Consider the following 20,134-nt stretch of genomic DNA (forward strand, 5'->3'; position numbering starts at 1 on the left):
TTGATGTGTCAGTCAAAAACTTTTAAAAAGTCTCATGGACTTCCGTGCTTCAAGGAAGTCCATGAGACTTTTTAAAAGTTTTTGATCCGTGACGAAGTTGTCCATTTCGCATGGCATGAGTTCTTGGAAGAGTGCAGTCCTTAGAAGTGTTTCTCGTTCATGTGTGAAGTTATCACATTCAAATATATAATGATAAAAGTCTTGTACTGAGTTGTTGTTACAGCCGCACAAGGAAGTGTCTGTGACCAAACCGGTGAAGATAGGCCTCAAAGTTGCCATGCCCGGTAAAAATTTGTGTATTTATATATGTGATGGAAAGATGCTTCAGTTTAAGTCTTGTCTCTATGTTGGGGATGAAGGAAAATGTTATCCTTCCAGTGTTACCATTCTTCCATTCCCTCTGCCAAAGGCTGATAGCAGTAGCAGTAGCAGTAGCAGTTTGTTCGTATTAGTTTGAGTAAACAACTGGGGCTAAAAATACGGTTCAGGTATCAAATTAAAGCTGTTAATCTGTAGATAATGCCGCCGAAGAGAAAGATGTAATGGTTTGGGCGTGAAGATGTGGCAAATGTAGGGTACTAAGTTATGTCGAGGTCCTATCGCCTGCTAACTTTAGCCCGAGCAATTTTGTTGTGTTTGTGTTTCATTAATGTAAATACTGAGATTGATAAATGTATATTTTAGTTATTAAGACCACTGTTTCTATCACCCTCTCCCCACTCAAAAGTCCGAGCAACGCTCGGAATATGTAGCTAGTACTGTATTTCATAATTTTCAATAGCATTTGAAGCATTTGAAGTTGAGCATGTGAAAGATTATGCAATATATAGTTTATCAACTCAGACACATTAACTGACCATTGAAATGCCAGAAGACATTGACAAATCTACTAATTTGCAAAGTAAGTCTCACAAGATGCTATTGCTAAAGGACACGAGACAATATAAACGGTTGGCTGTTTAGAAATTTGCGTCGTCATATGACTGCAATCAGTTGCAAGTATACTATTGTCGTTTTATTATGCACGACACGTATAGCTGCCATTTCCTTCAGCCTGAAGAAGCCCTTACTGTACGCTGATATGCGAACCATTCTTAATTAGTTTACATATACAGTACTAGAAATCAACAATCATAGAGTAAGTATATAATTACTGTATGATTATGAATGTTGGGGAGACTTTGCTTATAGCAACTAGCTTACTAACTTAATGACATTAAGTGTAAATTCTTAATTTACACTTAATGTCATTAATGAAAACGCGTAGATAACAAAGGAAAAAAAATTCAGCTACGAGTTGCTTAACTTTCCCGACAACATTTGAAACTGAGTGTGACTCCATCTGTTACGATGTTTTTATTTGAATCCTCCTGTTTTCCAATATTCTCAATTATTAAGTGCCACGTGAGACACATGCGGCACTTAAGAATCATCTACTTATTGTAATTTTGTGTTCGTACTTTTAAAATTAATAAGAACTTACTTCTAGTAAATTGTATTTTAATTATACATAACAATTCAAAATAAATTATTATTATTATTTGTGATTATAATTATTTTTGATTTACCCAAAGAAAATAGAAATTATAAATTTAAAAATACAAGACAAAATTAAAAGAATGTAGGCCTACTTAAAAATTACTTTGAATATAATCAAAATTTTAGATAAAGACGATAATTTCATGCAAAAATATTCCTAAGTTACAATAGAAAATTCTTTTTAGCAATTAAGGGATACATTCATGCGTGTATTTTTACAGCTATTGAGTGATAAATCAAATTTTCAGCTAAATAACGCCACTCATTTGTGATGAAATTGTTTAATCGAACGAATATCGAAAGTGTATTTAGAAAATTTAGTGCGTTCTTCACGAAAATCTACTGGTAAGTAAATATCATTTGCTCGTAAAATTAAGTTAAAAATGTGTTTAATGTTTTAATACTTTCTAATTGTGGATTAAACCTCTAAAAATCCCCGTGTGCACGGTCCCGGTATCGCGTCGGCACGTAAAGTGATTCCTCACATGCTCTTTACGTGCGAACACTTTAAAGAAAATGAGACAAATCTTAGGAGAAAGTGGAAGAGGAAGACCAAGATCATACTAAGATGATATAAAAAGAACGATAGCTGATAGAGGGATGAGGAGAAAATGGTGTGGCCATTGAAGAGGCATCTTTTCGCCATTCCTCGTTAAAGCGAAAGATGGTCGTTAGGATGAAAGGGAAATTATTTTATCGATTTGTGACAAATAACTCGGATATGACAGTTTAAATGTTTTTGCCGGGAAAGTTACGCAATTAATTCTTGGATTTTTAGATTCATTTTTATATTTGGCATTTTGTTATTCTGCTACTAGTTTTTTATTTTAAAATAAGTATTCAATACAATAAACAAATAGTCTAATCTTATTACGAACGAACGGTGAAAATACGCGACGTATTTTACTTATATTTACCCGACGTTAGAATTATAAATGCGTAACGTTAGACGGCGTATGCGCATCCAAGCACTTTATGTTGTAAAAATATAACAAACATGGACGCCATTGAAACTCTCGCTTTGTTTTCTTCTGAAGATATCGAAGATTACGTCGTCGTATTAACAATGAAATAATTAACAGACCACAACTAAAAGCGAGATTGCAAAAAATAGTATGGCCGACAAACACTAAGTACGTTCTTATGTGGCCATGCGTACGATGACGACGCGTAACTTCAATAAAGGATCAAATATGATGGCTCTGCAATTTTATAAAATAAACTTTTAACGTGAAGTTTATATATAAACGTCCGTTATAACTTTATGCGTAGGTTATGCATAAAGTTATAACGGGCGTTTTTATAACGTAAAATACGTCATGCACGGAGTCTATAATGATAATTTTTTTAAAAATCAGTATAGATTAAACCCACGATTCTCAACCTGCGGCCCGCTGAGCTTATGTGAGTGGCCCGGACGTGACCCGTAAATAATGCAGTCAAAATATAAATTTTGAAATTTTTGCGGCAAAAAATAGATTCGGTCACTTCGCCCACACTGCTAAGTCCCTTTTATCCTTTCTGTAAAAAAATGTGCTCAAATTTTACGTTGTTCGCATCAACGTATCTGCGTGAAACGTCATACTCAAAAATGAAATATGCAAAGAACATATATATAGAAATCGGCTTACTGATTCACACCTGGATGCCGTTTTACGAGTAACATGCAGCAGTTACAAGCCTAATTTAAATGAAATTGTGATAAAATGTTCGCAATATAAATCAGTCACACTTAAAGTTGTGTTTGTAAACAGTCTACGCCATAACTTGCCACTTAACCTAATTCTTTTGGTTAATGTGAGCCTAGGTATACAAAATGGCGGCGCTTCCGGTAACCTCGATGGCAAGTGTTTTTAGAAAAGAAATGTAGATAGCACTGATAGTAATGATGCCTTCGTATGCAAATATCCATCAAAAAATTCCGTTCCGGAAACACGAGGAATAATGTGAATTTCGAATTTTGGTTATGATGTAGACGAATTAAGCACGTTAATTTTTTTAAAAGTGTCTGTGTTTTTTTAAAGTTTGTACAATTTACTCAAAGTTAAAGTTATCAAAGAGGAAAGTTTGTCAATGGTAATTAACATGTTAAACGTGTCCTTAATGTGTTTAATGCGTATTAAATGTCATAAAAGTGTATTAAAGGTGTGTTAACTTTGTGTAAGTGAGGTAAAAATTTTGAAAAAGGTTTATATGTGGTTCAAATTTGCGTTTAAAGTGTGTAAATATGTGTTAAATATATTAAATTTGCCATAACCAAGGATATGTAATAGTGATTTCCGGCCCGAAAGACAACATGAACGACACATGGAAGGCTAGGTGGCCGTGGATTGCAGGTGCCACCGTCTATGGAGATGCTGCCTATCGTGAATGAAAAGGCGAGAGATGTGAATCGTAAGACTGTAGTTTTTAAGAGGAGTAAAATTTATGTACAATACAGGCAAATTTTGTTCGAACCACTGATGTATAGAATCTCATAATTCACTTCGTCCATGCATCAATTGAATTTATAGGTAGTATGATGACTTTTTTATTTTTCGTTTCTGGTCCAAGAGTAGGAAAAGTAACCAAAAGCAGGGGAAAAAGTAAGTAGCAAATTTACGTTTTAAAAATGTTTTAGTTTTAAAAAAGTTTAAATATAGGCGCGTTTAGGTTATTGTCGACGGTCGCCATTTTGTATACCTAGGCTCACATTAACCGTTTTTTATTATAATCGTTATGTTGCGGCCCGCGTGTAACAGCTATCATGTATATGTGGCCCGAGAAAAAAAAAAGAATTGAGTAACACTGGATTAAACCAAATGCTTCCCACGAAATCTGTGTTGTATGTTGTTTTGAATTTTAACAGCATGTAAGAAAGTTTGTAGCGCCTATCGGCAACGTAATTCAATCCTTTGTCTACCAATCAAATATCCTCACACGTTACTGTATGTATACAGTACTTTGATTGTGAAAACGCCTTATTACAGATCTTAATTCGTAAAATTTTACACTTATTTTAATGAACTTGGATAATTTCATAATATTCTTTAAACAGTAAACACAATTTTTTGTCTAATAGAAAATTAAATTTTCATTTATTATAATGCAAAAAGTCTTCATTTATATCTATTTTTCTTTTTTTAGGACAACGAAATGCAGCGGAACGTTCTATCAGCATCGAAATGCATCGAAGTATGTAAATTACGTTTTAACGGCTTAATAGAACATAGTGTGGGAGGAAAGTAACTAGGCATTGAGATATCTCTATAATTTCTATATTTTTATGGCAAAGATGATGATAATTATTTGACATCTATCGTATTAAATGAAAATACGTGTGCCTACCGTATAATTCAATATAGGCATCAGCGCCATCCACCGACTTCCCGAAACGATCGGGGAGCGTGATTTGGATGGACGACTACTACGCAACCGAACTGGTGGTCGTTAGTTTCGAATGGCAATTCTTGATTGTTTCCGAACAGATTGTGGCACGACGTCTTTTCACATACGCCATTATATCTGTACTGCAACCGCTGATTTCTACACGTTATAACCTACAGCAATCTGGACAGACGTGGTCGGCCATTTTTTTGCCACTGCGCGTCTTTCGGTCACTGCCCACATAACCGATGCCCACGTAAATTTTATAATTCAATAATTATAAAATTTAATTGCTGTAGCTGCAGACATAAATTTTATCGTGATTACGTTATTACTACAAAAATTATCAATGCTTAGTTACTTTTCATCCACCCTGTATACAAAAATTATTATTTTTTAATCTTTTTCTCCCAGTCGGCACTAAGAGGGCTTTTTTCCATGCTTATGGTGGTTTTGGCTAGGCGTACCATGGGCTGATCCCTCATCAGGTTAATGAGGGAGAAGCCCGACATAACTGAAAATTTCTGAGGTTGCTGGCCTGTCGAATCAGGATTGCTAGAGAGGAAGGATGATGACTATCACCTGGAGCCCTGGGCCATCATACAGAAAGTGCTAAACTTAAACTAATCTAAAAACTAAGACAGCTTTTATTGATAAGCTGTGTCAATTTATATGCAGAAGAACATATAATTACGATTCTCTTTGCATATAAGAAACTTGTCATTTTCTCATTATACATGTTTCATTGTAAAAAACAAACATTTTAGCTTTATTACTATTTTGTACATTTGTTTTTAGTTAATTTTATAATTAATGTTTCAGATAAGTAAGAAAGAAAATGAGAAATCATCTTCTAAATCCAATCTTCATTATGGTATCGATGATGTACCTCCTTGGTACATTAGCATCATTTTAGGAATTCAGGTTTGTTCTTTGATTTTTTTTTATTTCCTTGATGTAAATTTATTATGAATTTTATTTCCTTTTTCGAATTTAAATGAAATTTTATAGAAATAAAGTGATATTAAAATATACTTATCGAGAAAATTCGAACACTCCATCTTATAAGTGGATGCATTCCCTATTATTCCAGTGAAGTAGACTTATGGTGCTAGGATTAACATTTACACGCTGCATAATCCTGTGCTTTCCCATTTTGTGACAACAATTTGGAGAAGGCACGTTTCTGATTAAAGCAAGCGATAATGCTCTTGTCCTGTAAAATATTAGTATGACGAGATTAATTGGGAAGAATTTCACTGACCTTCATAGAATCATGATCTGATAGAACATCCTTGGGTTAAATTGGAATGACCATCAGTTTGAGAGCCAGATTAATTTTAGTGGATGACTTCACTAGTATAAAGAGATGGAAAACAATTTGAACTGAAATATTAATATATTAAAATCTAGTGGAAAGTTTTCTAAAAAGAGTGGTGGCCATGGTAGTAGCAAGAACGTACCTACTCTTTATTTATTATACCTTGAGGCATTATCGATTTAGCCGTGAATTTGTCTTCATGCCACATTCGCGTCTTTTCATAAAAATATGATTGTTGACTATTTGTCATGAAGCAAAAAACTTGTTTCATCATTAAATATAACATCCTCTGAGAAACTATCTGGCAAAACTAATCTTTTTTTACAGATCTCAGATTTGTTTATTACACAGATGAGTGTCAAAGCGAGTGTTCTTTTTGTTACACATTGCTACACGACAAACATTGATTACGATTAATTTTAGCACTTTCAAAGAATATGTTTAATATCTAGTAACAGAGTGCGAGCAGGATACAATTAAATATTATAAAAACAATTTTGAGTGATATAAGAATAATTGCACTATAAAAAAAAATGAAATATTTTCCGATTTAGCTATCTCCATACCATCGGATTCGAGGTGGAACAGTTAGGTTTCGTTCCTCTCCTCTCTATCCCATTGCGGATCAGACCACTCTGTAATGGATGGATTCGTGGTCGACCAAACAGTCTGGTTTAGTTTTCCAGTACCTCACACTGACAAATTAATTATTTAATTAAAAGAAAATCCTAAATTACGCTTTGCAAGGAAGGCGTAACTCGTTTCTTGAATTTAATAGTAAGCATGCGACCTTATTCATATATTGCTATTTAAATTAATTCAATATTCAACACGAGTTTCTTTTCCTAAAAATGAAGAATATAACGTTTCATTTAATACGCTTAATTTAATGATTGATTAATATTGCATTTATATTCAAAAATGACTTTTCCGGTTCTCAAACAGGAGGCTAAGTTTAAATGAAAAAAAAATTATGTTTGTCGCGATCTGTTATGAGATTTTGGTAAAAAATAATCATTATAATATTATTAATATTATTCAAAGGCCTTATTTTTGGACATGAAGTGAGTTTCTAAAAATTAATGCCAGTAACGAGGAAACTTTTTGTGAAGTCTGACCTCACTCGAGATATGACCTATGATCTCTTCTATCTCCACACGCAATTGACCTTTAACCACCAAAATTTATCAGCGTCAATACTCCATGTATAGAAATAATCTTGCCAAGTTTTAACACTTTTGATCGATCCAGTCTCGAGATACAGTATAATACAAAGTAGACGCATACACATACCGTCGATTAGTAGTTAAATCGTGGTTTAACTGTATTTTTAAGGTCTCGAGATTTTCTAAAATGATCGAAGCATCTTTAATCTTTTATTATATATTTTCCCATAAAGTAGATGATTTAGCATATAAAATATTTAAATTATTTAAATATATGTTTTTATGATGATATATAACATTCAAGTTTTAATTTAAACAGAATTATTTAACTATGTTTGGTGGAATGGTAGCTTATGCTTATATCATTACGCCATATCTATGTATAAGGAAGGACGATCCCGCTCGAGGTTACATAACATCCACAACGTTCTTCGTGTCAGGAATTGTTACTTTTGTCCAGAGTACATTTGGGGTCAGGTAAAGTTCTAAAAATAAAGTTGTTTTATGATTCGAATTTTAATATACAGTAAGACCCTCGCTTAACGATGATTCGATATAACGCGGTCTGCTTGAAGCCTTAAAAAGGCTCAAAATTTATGCCGATTTAAATTATCGCGGAATTTCATTGATTCGTACATAAGACGATTATTTACGAATAGGAAACCTCAACATGGCAAACCCCTTTGAATTTTCACCCCTTTGACACTCCATGATAAAAATAACAAAGATTAACTAAAATATCCAAACTTTTAATATGTTTTCATTTTAACATTTGTTCTTCTTACTTTCTTTCTTTAAAGAACATAGATTTAAAGAAAGGTGTACTTTCTTTAAATCTATCTATGTTTGTTTGGTGCAATTTTGGAAAAAAAAAAAAAATATAACATCGTGGATGCGATAGGAAATATCGACTTCGCTTGGCGAGAATTAACTGATAAATGCACGAACGAAGTGTGGAAGAAATTATGGCTGAAGGTATATCCAAGCCCAACGAGAAGAGCTTATCGCTGTATCGTTAGGTTGATCAAACTCAACCTAATTGATACAGCGGGACTAGGAGATGTACACGAGCAGGATATTGAGGAGTTACTGCAGGTTTCTGGTGAGAGTCTTACCAACGACGACCTTCAAGAACTGGCAGAACAAGGAATTTGTGTAGAACTGGAAAATAGACGGCCGGATGGCCGAGCGGTAAAGGTGGCAGCCTACCGCTCTGGGGGACCCGGGATCGAATCCGAACGGGTCGAATAATCCCCAGGAATTTTTCGGGGGGTGGTCCGTTCGGATATGTCGGGCCCCGTCCCTCACCACCCGGGTCGCACCATTGTGGGCCTGGCCGAACCCATAATGGGCCTACTAAAAGAGGCCCTCTTAGTGCCCACAGGGCGGAAAGAGTTAAAAAAAAAAAAAAAAAAAAAAAAAGAACTGGAAAATAGTGATTCTGAAAACAAAGAACCCGAAGAATTTCTCTACAGATTTCCTTAGTAAAAGTTTGGTAACGATAACCGAAATCGTTGATTAAACTGTAGCGAATGATCCAGATTTTGATAGGATGCCAAAGCAAAGCGAGGCATTTTGGATGCCATCTCCTGCTACCGACATTTGCGTAAGGAAAAAAAAAAGCGTCCAATGAAACTACACGACGTTCATCGCAAAAAACAAGAATTTCAGAAGAGCCAGGACCTTCGTCACAAAAAATTAACTTTACATTTCTGTGCGCATATGTTTGTGTGTTATTTAACATATATTATTATACAAATTAATATAAAAATAAAATTAAAGTAAAATTTGTTTATTTTTGGTCACGTGTTCTCCTATCCCTATTTACTCTGTTAAAATGACCTCGTTTAGCGCTTTGTCGTCTAGGAACGCATCCCCCGCGTTAAGTGGGTCTTACTATATAAAGTAAAATAACGAAATGAAAAGATTATTTTCAACATACAAAGGTAAATATATTTGAAAATAGAACTGTTAATAATCAACAAATACCATAGAAAAAGTTTATCCTGTCAACATCATCACTCTTTCCATGGCATAATTGTCATGGAAAGAGATGACACTGAAACTGTGAATAAAACGGGACTTCTGGATAATCAGATAAGGAGGGATACAGAAATCTCCCGAACCTTGTTTGTGCGATCGGGCATAATTATGCCCGATCGCACAAACAAGGTTCGGGTGAAGTTAATGCAGAGGCAGGGAAATTTTGCAGCAAAAAACCTAATATTATGGCAATAGCCGCAAAAAAAAAAAAAAAAAAAAATGTAGTAGTGTCTACAGACATTAGCGAGGTTGAGGCCGAAGTTTTAAACGCGAAAACGTGTACGTCGGACGTTGACAGCCGCTTTCCTGTAAGCCTAGAAGTTTGACAATGATGTTTGGAAAGTCGGTGGAATCATGCTCGACATTCTAAACGCCATTGTCAAACTTCTAGGCTTACAGGAAAGCGACGCTTAACGTCCGACGTACACGTTTTCGCGTTTAAAACTTCGGCCTCAACCTCTCTATTAATTGGGGAAATTCGTTAAAATGCGGAATCTTGTGTTTTAAAAGTGAATTTGGAACGTTGTTTACTTTGTTTCTGATCAGTTCAGTCACTCGCTACATCTCGAATTGCGGAAAACGACAGAAAATATTTCTTTCAAGAACATGCGAATTTCCATTTAGCTTGAGACTTCTGAAACGTTTATTTTAACATATTGGGTTGTTCGGAAAGTAATTTCGTTTTTTTATTACTAGAGGAATTAGATGTATTTTTATCAGCCAATTTAATTTTAAACCACATTTTCATTATATAATTTGACAGTTGACATTTTAAGGCTTATTTGTAAGAAATTTTGTTTGATTCTGTACAATTGTTTTTTTTTTTTTTTTTTCGGTGACCCATCAAATTTGGAAAATCGAAAGCATCATTTTCGGCATATTTTGCTTTTTTATAACTAAAAATCAAAATGCTGTTCAAACAAGAAAAAACTTGTGGTACATGTTTGGAGAAGATGTGTTGAGAGAAAGACAGTGCCAAAACTGGTTTACAAAATTGCGTTCTGGCAATTTTAATATCGAAGATACACCACATTCTGGATGGCCATTTGAAGCCAATGAAAACAAAATAAAGGTACTGATTGAAGCAATCTGCCGTATAACAACACGTGAAATCACTAAGAGATTAGATCTGTTAAATTGAACCGTTTATTATTACTTATAACGAATTGGTTTCGTTTCAAAGCTATATGAGTTCCACATGTATATATATGAGTTCCACATGTTATTAAAGGGAGACGCTCTCTATGGTGGGATTTTAAAGAAATTTTTTTTGAGCTTTTACCAGACAATTTAACAATTGATTCGAAAGTGTACTGTCATCGAGTAAACAAATTGAGTAATATCATCAAACAGAAAAGGCCAGAATTGATCAACAAAGAAAGTGTAGTGTTTTACCATGATAATGCCAAATTTCACACAAGTTTGGTAACTCGTCAGAAACTGTTATAGCTTAGATGGGATGTGTTATCACACTAACCATATTTGCCAGATCGGGCACACTCAGCTTATTACTTGTTTCGGTCTATACAAATTTTTTTTAACTGTAAGACATTTACTTGAAATGACAATGTCAAAAATCACTTGGATCAGTTTTTTGTAAACAACGATCAAAACTCTAATGTGAAATCATGCTACTACCAGAAACAATGACAACAAATATTTGACCAAAATGGTCAATATATACTGTAATTCATTAAAATATTTATTTATTATAAGAATACTGCGTTTATTTTTCTATGGAAAAACGAAATTGCTTTCCGAACAACCCAATATTTAAGTTAAATGAATTAATACATTCGCATTTTTTAAAACTTTCTAAATTTGGAGTTGTTTATATATTTATAGATTGCCAATTATTCAAGGATGTTCTGTGGCCTTCCTGACTCCGGCAATAACAATATTAAATCTTCCAGAATGGAAATGTCCACATCATAGTGGTAATTTAAGTACCGATTTCACAGAACACGAATACGAAGAAATGTGGCAATCCAGAATGAGAATGGTAAGTGATAAAATCTCTCCGATCTACAGGCAAACATTTACATTTATTTATTTATTTAGGTTCAAGGATCTATAGCTTGCGCTGCGATCTTTGAAGTACTTTTAGGACTTACTGGTATAATAGGATTCGTATTGAGATGGATTACTCCTTTAGCCATAACTCCTGTTATCACATTGGTAGGCATTTCTTTGTTTGTAGAGGCTGCTACTTACATGAGTGGAAATTGGGCAATCGGTTTCTTGTAAGTATATTTGAATTTACTGTATTGAACCGAAAGAAGAATTTGGCAAGTAAAATAAAATTTTTACAGGACCATTATTTTGTTGACATTATTTTCTCAATATTTACGAAATGCGAAGATATCTTGTTGTGTCTACAGTAAAAATAATGGGATTATAAAAGTTAGCAGTCCAATCTTCGAACTATTTCCGGTATTTTTCTACGTTGAATAAAATTTAAATTTAAGAAATAGGAATAAAGTATATATTTTAATTATACGGTTTAAAACAGGTCCTTTTGACTATAATCATATCATGGCTAATCTGTGCAACTTTGACCGCAACCAACGTTCTCTCTAACGGAAATTCTGCTAGAACGGATTTGAGAATATCCGCGTTGTATAATAGTCCTTGGTTCAGATTTCCATATCCAGGTAAGTATATTCGATCTAGACCGAAAACTGGCAGGTTAATAAAGTAAGGCAACGTAACACTTAAGCGATTTGTCTAGGTTATGCATCAAGGAAGGACTTTCTTTGAGCAACTGGCTCTTGTTTGGGTGTTAAACACTTGAAGGAAACCCGGAAATCACCACGTGGCTAGCCTATTGGTGAGGCGCGAACTCGAGATCAGACTACCAGTGTTTAGTAGTTTTACCTAGTGCTGGCAAAAAACGAGAAATTCTCAAAATCGGTTAACTGGTTTAGGCCCGCCAGTTCGTGCTTCACTAACGGGCTGGCCACTTGAAGTTTTATTTGCGTATATAACACAATATGTAACGCATAGTTTTCCATTGAAAATTTTCCTATGAGCATATCGGCCAAGTGTTTCATTGTCCACCAGTGGTCGAGTGGATAAAATCACTGATCACTGATAGTCGTGGTTCGCGCTTTGCCAACGGACTGACCATGTAGACTTTTCTGGGTTTTCTTTACGTTAGTAACACTTAAACAGGGGCCAACTTCCCATAGAAAGTCCCCCTTAGCACATTGTCTAAGTGTTGCATTACTGTAATCAAATAAACCTAAACCTAATATTTTTCTGTGAATCTAATCTTTTATAGTCTGAAATTTTTATACTGTTTGAAAAGAAATATATAAAGTAAACCATATTTAAAAAATTATAATGACACCGCTTTCATTGCCTGTTCAAAATTCCGGATTCGGTTTCTGCTAAAACCGCGGTTTACCGAAAACCACGGTCTTGTTTACGGCATTAGGTTTATCTACCCGCCACTAGTGGACGAACTGAAAATTCGTAAAAAATTATTGTCTAATGCAGGTCAATGGGGATTACCAACAGTATCGACTTCAGCTGTGCTGGGATTTTTAGCGGGTGTGCTCTCAGCACTCGTGGAATCAATCGGAAATTTCTACGCTTGTGCCAGAATATCCGGTGCTCCTGCTCCTCCCATTCATGCTATCAATAGGGGTATATTTGTGGAAGGCATTGGAAGTGTCTTAGCGGGACTTTGGGGAATAGGTAGTGGAATGACATCTTACAGCGAAAATGTCGGTGCTATTGGTATTACAAAAGTAAGTTTGATATTATTAAAATAACTTTTTAAATATTAAATAGTTTTCAATTTTGAAAATTTCCTGTATAGGTAGCCAGCAGACGAGTGGTTCAGTGTGGGGCATTATTTACGATTTTACTTGGTTGTTTAGGCAAATTTGGTACAGTCTTCATAACTATTCCCGAACCTATTATCGGTGGAATCTTCGTCGTTATGTTTTCGGTGGTTTCAGCCGTCGGGTTGTCTAACCTTCAATACGTTAATCTTAATTCACCTAGAAATTTATTTATTCTGGGTTTGAGTCTGTTCTTAGGAATCTGCATTCCTAAATGGATAGAAGCTAATCGTGGAGCAATAAATACTGGTTAGTTAATATCTTGTAAGACACAATGTAAGCATCATCCACTATTTTAAAATAAAAAAATTTTATTTAGGAGTGCCAATCCTCGATCAAATATTTACTGTTCTACTCGGAACTGGTACATTCGTTGGAGCTATTTTAGGATTTGTTCTGGATAATACTGTACCAGGTAAGTGTAGAATTTTAAGCTGATAAACTGATGTTTTGAACAATTTAACAGGAAAGAAAGGATTAGAATTAATTTATTGAAAATTTGCATATTACATTATGTGTTTTTTAAATCATAAATTGAAAAATATATAGGTCAGTCAAATGAAAACCTTAAAATGTGTGTAAAAATTGACGTCACAACAGCAGTCCTAAGATGGCCGCCGAAGTCATGCATCAGGGAAGATTATCGTTCTGTTATCAGATTCCTTAGTAGTGAAGGGTGAAAACAGAAGAAATTTATCTCAAATGAAAGCTCAGTACGGGAGTGCGTACACATCTCTTTAGCAAGTGCATAAGTGGCGTATAAAAGTTTGAAGGAGCGACTTCTAGGGATAATGACTAGCTGAGTTGGGACACCATAGTCAATGGCTGAAGTTGAACGCATCGTACAGGAATATTGTCGTGTTACGATGGATAAGATAGCTGAATTATTTAAAATCAGTCAAAATTTAGCACACCATATCGTCCTTGTTAAACTTCACAAAATTCTTCTATAACAAGACAATGCGAAGCTACATATTGCTCATTCGGCAGCTGCAACCATGGGAAACTTCCCATGGAATGTGCTTCACATGATTATCACTGGTTTGGATTACTTAAAGAAGCACTGAGTTCAGAATTTTCACATAAGAGTTGCAGAAGGCGGTGCATGAGTAGCTCTACAAACAATCAAAAGAATTCTGTTTCATAAGAATCCGTAACCTTTATTTCTTGCAATGCATATCTTCCATTGGTTACAAAGACTATGTTGAAGATTCGTATAGTTAGTATGACATTTATGATCGATACTTAGAAATCTATTTACAAATTAAGGTCTTCATTTGACTCTTGTATTCTACAAATTATAGAGATAAATCTCGGGTTTTCGAACTTAATTTGTTCCTAAAAGTTGTTCTCAAATCGAAGCAAATTTTCCATATGAAACAATATAAAATGGATTAATTCCTGATCCCCAAAATCCCTTTCTTTCTTTTTTAATCCGTAACTTTTTTTTTTACCTTTTCAGCCGAACTACATGCATAAAAGTACCTATAAATGCAATATAATATTATATATATCCAGTGGTGATATTCGAAATAGTTAACAAAGGGTTCGCTAGCAGAAAATTTTTCCCTGACAATCGCAGACAAATGAAATGGAAGTTTTGGCTAGAAATAAATACAATCCCTTTTCTTGCGATATATCTAATAATCAGTGGCGTATTTGGAACGTAAGGGGCCCTGGGCGAAGACCAGGTAACAATAGTATATTAGTGCTGTCGACCTTTTTTATTTTATTTTAGGCAGAGAAATTTTTCACCCCAACTGGCACTGCTGATAATAGACAGGTGTCATCATCTCTCGAAATACAATATTCTTTTTATTTCGCTGTCCATAGCCCGACACGTGTTCCACAGCCATCTTGTATTATCTTGTGCGCGTGAGATTGTGGGATCTCTCTTATGACTGGATCTAGTTTCAAGAACTCTCTTGAATCGGTCACGATTAAACTTCGTTTCGGTCGAGAGAAATCGCACCAAGGCATAGTCCCCGACCTTGCTCACAATCTACATTGAAATGCTCGGTGCGAACGGGGTATAAGGCTCTAGTTTAGTAGTGTTACAGAGTATAATACGTATATTTTAATATATTTAAAAAAAAAAAAAAACCACTGAGAAATGTTCCGTGTGTTTAACAAGGTTCGGAAAACTGAAAATTTTAACAACGGGTTTGACAACAATTGCGACGCGTATCGGTAAACGAAAGTGGTATCTAACCCGCATGCGCATTGAAATGTAATTTGAATAACAACGTCAACAACGATTCGTGTCGTAACGTCTAATGATGCAAGGCGATCTCGGCGCCACTAACTTTTGAATCTGTAATCCTGTCGTTGATTGGTCGGGCCGTCGACTTTCTTTAACACGGGAAATATATGGAGTTGACCGTCCGTGTCTCTAATCTGGTCGGTTCCTGTAAAGTAGCTTCTTTGTCAACTGAGTTATTGTACGGAAACCGGGGCAAATGTGGTGTTCAAAACTTTGTTCGTAAATCGAATTGTTCGAAACCCAAGGTTTGACTGTATATATATGTACATATATATATATACACTGAAAACCAGACAAATTTTTCAAGAATATAGACTATAAAATATATTAAATGTAATTTTATATAATTTTGCTTTAATAATAATTTATATTTTATAAAAATTAACATTTTTTTCTCTTTTGTTTATATCCTTGAAATGCATTAATCAATAGTTTAAAATATTTCTTTTTAAAACAAAAGGTTTTTGAGAAAAATAAATTATATAAGATGATTTTATAGAAAATTATAAATATTTTTGTTTCTTAAATTTAATAATTTATTAGCACCAAACATATCTTTTTATGAACTTGTATCAAGGTTTACTTTTTAATCAAAGAAGAGTTAATCAATATCTCTCAGAAGTCAAGAGAGGCCCAAATATTCTTGAGACCTTGTTACATTACAAAAAAATCAAAGCACTGTTAAAGTTCTACTGAACTGTATTTTAAAATAATAAAATTTGACAAAGAATAAATAATTTTTTCTTAATTATTACAGCAATTCTTTATTTTCCCAAACGTAATGAAAAGAATAAATTGTAACAAACGATGCTCCATAAATGAGGCCCGGATAAAAATGGCCTGTTATTAAGTGCGGTTACTTGAATATTGTATGTTCTGCGTGATGGGACACGCATTTTACTGAACAATAAGCAGATTTTATGAACATGATTTATGTCAGAGGTCCCCAACCTTTTTGTACCGAAGAGCACATTATAGAATACCGGCCGGACGGCGGGCACCATTTATTTTTTCAAGGTAAATTTATATTTGGACATAGTTAATAATACATACACATAATGTACAGAAAACATTTAATTCCAAAAATCTAATAAAACATACACAAGACTATTAACAATAATTTTTACAAAACAAGTAATTACTAAACAATGCATACAAAATCTACAAAGTATAAAAATTCTTTATAAAAAAATATAAATCTCAAAGTTAATGTGATTTTTGACATTGCATTTCATTGGCCATTGCTTCGTAATTACGAGAGTATGATGATATTCCTGCTCGTAAGCAATCGTCAAGGTGTTCATTTGTAAGTCGTGATCTGTACTTTGATTTTATGATATTCAGAACGGACCGGTTTATTTCATTTCAAGTATGGGAAATTTGGTTGGTGAAGATTTGGCGCGAGGGGAAAAAGAGATCGGTCGCATTTCGCTTTGTGCTTTTATCTGTGTTGGATGTCATTTCTACTTTTGAGTGGTTAATCATTAAAAACGAAAAAACTTTTACATAGCATTTTATTGAAAACTGAAATATTTTTATTTTTATCGTGGTCGCACAGCGGCGGGCACACGTAAAACGATCGGCGGGCGCTATGGTTGGGGACCCCTGATTTATGTTCTTCCTTGAAATTATTTGGATTTATATTCTTATTTGGCTTAGAAGTCAACTTATATTTTGTTTTGGGCGATGTTAGAATCTTCATGGACAAGTTTTTATATAGTGAATGATCAAACAGACTAATATCATTGATAGTTATTCAAAGATACAGAAGCAGCATATTCAGGGAGCATATTGGATTGGTGGAATGTGGTAGCGCAACATTTGGGCGATCTGCCAATGTGGAGTCCCTCCTGGGAGGATTTTTTACGTAAAGAAAGTTCGTAATACTTTACGTGCAGGGCCGTCGAAAAAGAGGAGCTAGGGACTTTTCCCCGGAACGGGAGAAAACTTAGGTGCCAGTAGTAATTCTTATCAATATGAAATTAATATTATTTTCACTAGAAAAAAAAGAAAATCTTTAATACTGCTTTTTATTAATAAAGAATTATATTTTCACTTTTCATTTGTTCAAAAAAAAAGATGGCTAAAAGGAACCCTTTTTAATCTCAGGCTCCATACAAGCTCTCGACTGCCCTGTCCACACGTGGACAGGGCAGTCGAGAGCTTGTAGAAGAACTGAACATTGAAAGTCGGTGAGTTACGAATCCGAGATCAAGTATCAAGTACCAGTGTTTATCCACCGGCCATCAGTGGGCATATTCAAGGATGGACGGCCTCTCCTTATCCGAAAATATATGTATATACTTCTATTTAGATTTATGAAAAAGTGTACAAAATTTGCATGTTGCTGCATAAACTCAGGCCAAACATATTGAGTAAAGAGAGCTTTTGTTTTATAAAATAAAACTTAATGGTTAAGAAAATTAGAGTAAATTCTTTTTCCCTCTGTTCTTTATAATGTAATTCCAGTTTAAAATCCGCGCGAATATTTTAATTTCTTGTTATATAAATATGTAATTTTATTTCAGGTTCGGATGAAGAAAGAGGAATTACGAAATGGAATGAACAAAAGGACGGAACGAACACATCGGAAAATAATGGCGATTGTTATCGAATGCCATTCGGTGACAAGTTACATTGTTCTTTCTTTTCTTTCATTCCCATTTGTTCATCTTACCAAGAAAGGAACATTTTCCATAAATGTAAGAAGGCTGATGCTGAAAATGGGAAGAAAAATGAATATGTCATGGATGAAATTCAGTTATAAATTATTCAGAAAGTAGATTATCACCATTTTTTTCATTCGATATAATAAATTTTGGTTAAAGTTTACCTAGGGAACCCCAATGGCCGCGCTTCCGGTAATCTCGACGGCAGGTGATGTTAGAAATTCGGTGTAGGTGGCACAATTTTTAAATAACGCTGTCGTATGCAAATTTTTTGTTTTTCGTGACGGCTCGACTGCTGCGAGTGGTTTTTTCTTCACCAGTTAAACAATTTTGAAGAAAAAATGCTACTTTCTGCTATTTTTAATAGTAAATAGGTAAGTTTTTTCTGTTTCGAACGCTTTTTGTTACAACTAACTAGAGACTCCTAAAAACCCCCTAAACACGAGGGTGCCACCTCTCCACCGCCACTTCCGGGGAGCGCCGTCGGGACTCGCGCCTCTCTCCGCTAAGCCTGTCGCGCGTTTAACGGTCAGCAAGCCCTCTTCTAACGATACTCGTCGACAACGACCAAAAAACAGCAGTCGACTGGGCAAACTTTTTACGTTTTGTTATGATGGTTTCCATTAATAACCTATGTACTTTTAAGATTGGCGGGATAAATGAAGTTGTGGAAATAGACGAAACAGCAACTGCAAAGAGAAAATACGAAAAAAGGTAGAAAATTGAAGGGGACGAAGTGGGTTGTAGGAGGTGTGTGCAGAGAAGGGTCCGGAATCGAGCCGAAATGGAAAGAACCGGAGTCCGTTCCAGCTGCTCCACAAAGCGACGAGTGTAAGAAGGGAAAAAAGTAAGGCGCATTCGTGTGGCGAAACTAAAAAACGTGTAAAAATATCGAGTAAAAAGAGAAACATCAACGATAGGGATCGCAAATCAAGGAAAAGCGAGAAGAAACGGAAAGGAAATGTATGACAGAGCGTCAAACACGTGAGTAACAGTTTTATATTTCATAGCTAGCTGAACTTGCAAAATAATCTTAAAACATTTATTTTTTACTAATGTAATTATTATTTTTTCAAAAAAATTATAGATACTAACTAATTTGCATAATTTTTTGAACGTAGTACGCGTGCGTAGTACAGCAAACAAAATGGCGACCGGAAGCGCGGCCATTGGGGTTCCCTAGGTAAACTTTAACCTAAATTGTATATAATATTGTTATTCCCGATACATTATTTTGTATATAAAGATTTACATTAATAAAACATTTAAAAAATCGAAGAGAATATAAAAATATAAGCACTAAATTTATTTATTTTTCACTTTTCTATAGAAGTTTAAAACGTCATTGAAGAAAATTATTAATCAAGTGTAAATTTGCGGTATTATAAGACACGTAGAAATATTATTTGCCACCTTTGATATTTTTGCTTAAATTTATGTCGTGCATTTGGAATTCCAAAAAATTTTTATCTGAATTTAAATTTATTCTTAGTTTTAGTTAATTATTTGTGTTAATTAAAGTGTTTTTTTCGAAAATTATTGGAACTATTTCAGTAATATGAAAATAAAGACAATATAGAATAAGCGTGTTTGTACGTCTGAAGTTGACACTAAATCGAGGTGTGACGCTAAACGAAGAGCCTCAAGCAATGGGAACTGTATATAGCAGGGGTGGCCAACAAGTCGATCGCGATGCCAATTTTGGTCGATCGCTCGCGATGTCTTGACTTAATGTGTTACACTTGTAACTGAACGCAACGCGTGAACGTAACGCGCAAAAGCAACAATATGCATGCAGTTATGACTGGACTCGTAGAAAACACAGCCATTTAGCTTGAATATTTGATACTGTCATGCGGTAGCTTCTTTTCTTTAGTATTAACAATATTATTATTATTAATCAATATTGTTTATCC

The 20,134-nt window shown here is 34.6% G+C and overlaps 1 protein-coding gene across 1 annotated transcript; it reads left to right on the top strand.

The window, feature by feature from the left end:
• The first annotated feature begins 1,811 nt into the window (after positions 1–1,811).
• On the top strand, positions 1,812–18,448 carry LOC136974096 (solute carrier family 23 member 1-like). Its single transcript, XM_067268893.1, has 12 exons — positions 1,812–1,884; positions 4,666–4,713; positions 5,728–5,829; positions 7,712–7,869; positions 11,281–11,437; positions 11,497–11,678; positions 11,748–11,868; positions 11,948–12,089; positions 12,937–13,190; positions 13,262–13,535; positions 13,606–13,701; positions 18,078–18,448. The coding sequence occupies exons 2-12, from the start codon at positions 4,675–4,677 to the stop codon at positions 18,314–18,316; spliced, it is 1,764 nt and encodes a 587-aa protein (XP_067124994.1). The 5' UTR covers positions 1,812–1,884; positions 4,666–4,674; the 3' UTR covers positions 18,317–18,448.
• Positions 18,449–20,134: the final 1,686 nt, after the last annotated feature.

This window comes from Centruroides vittatus, unplaced genomic scaffold, assembly GCF_030686945.1.
Source record: "Centruroides vittatus isolate TY-2023 unplaced genomic scaffold, ASM3068694v2 contig_341, whole genome shotgun sequence".
In the NCBI taxonomy this organism is placed as follows: domain Eukaryota; kingdom Metazoa; phylum Arthropoda; class Arachnida; order Scorpiones; family Buthidae; genus Centruroides; species Centruroides vittatus.

Bases quoted from the DNA above. Each gene is read 5' to 3' on its own strand.
- LOC136974096 (XM_067268893.1), top strand. From the start codon at position 4,675: ATGCAGCGGAACGTTCTATCAGCATCGAAATGCATCGAA. The intron at 7,870-11,280 runs GTAAAGTTCTAA...ATATATTTATAG, and splicing joins CAGAGTACATTTGGGGTCAG to ATTGCCAATTATTCAAGGAT. The intron at 11,679-11,747 runs GTAAGTATATTT...AAATTTTTACAG, and splicing joins AATTGGGCAATCGGTTTCTT to GACCATTATTTTGTTGACAT.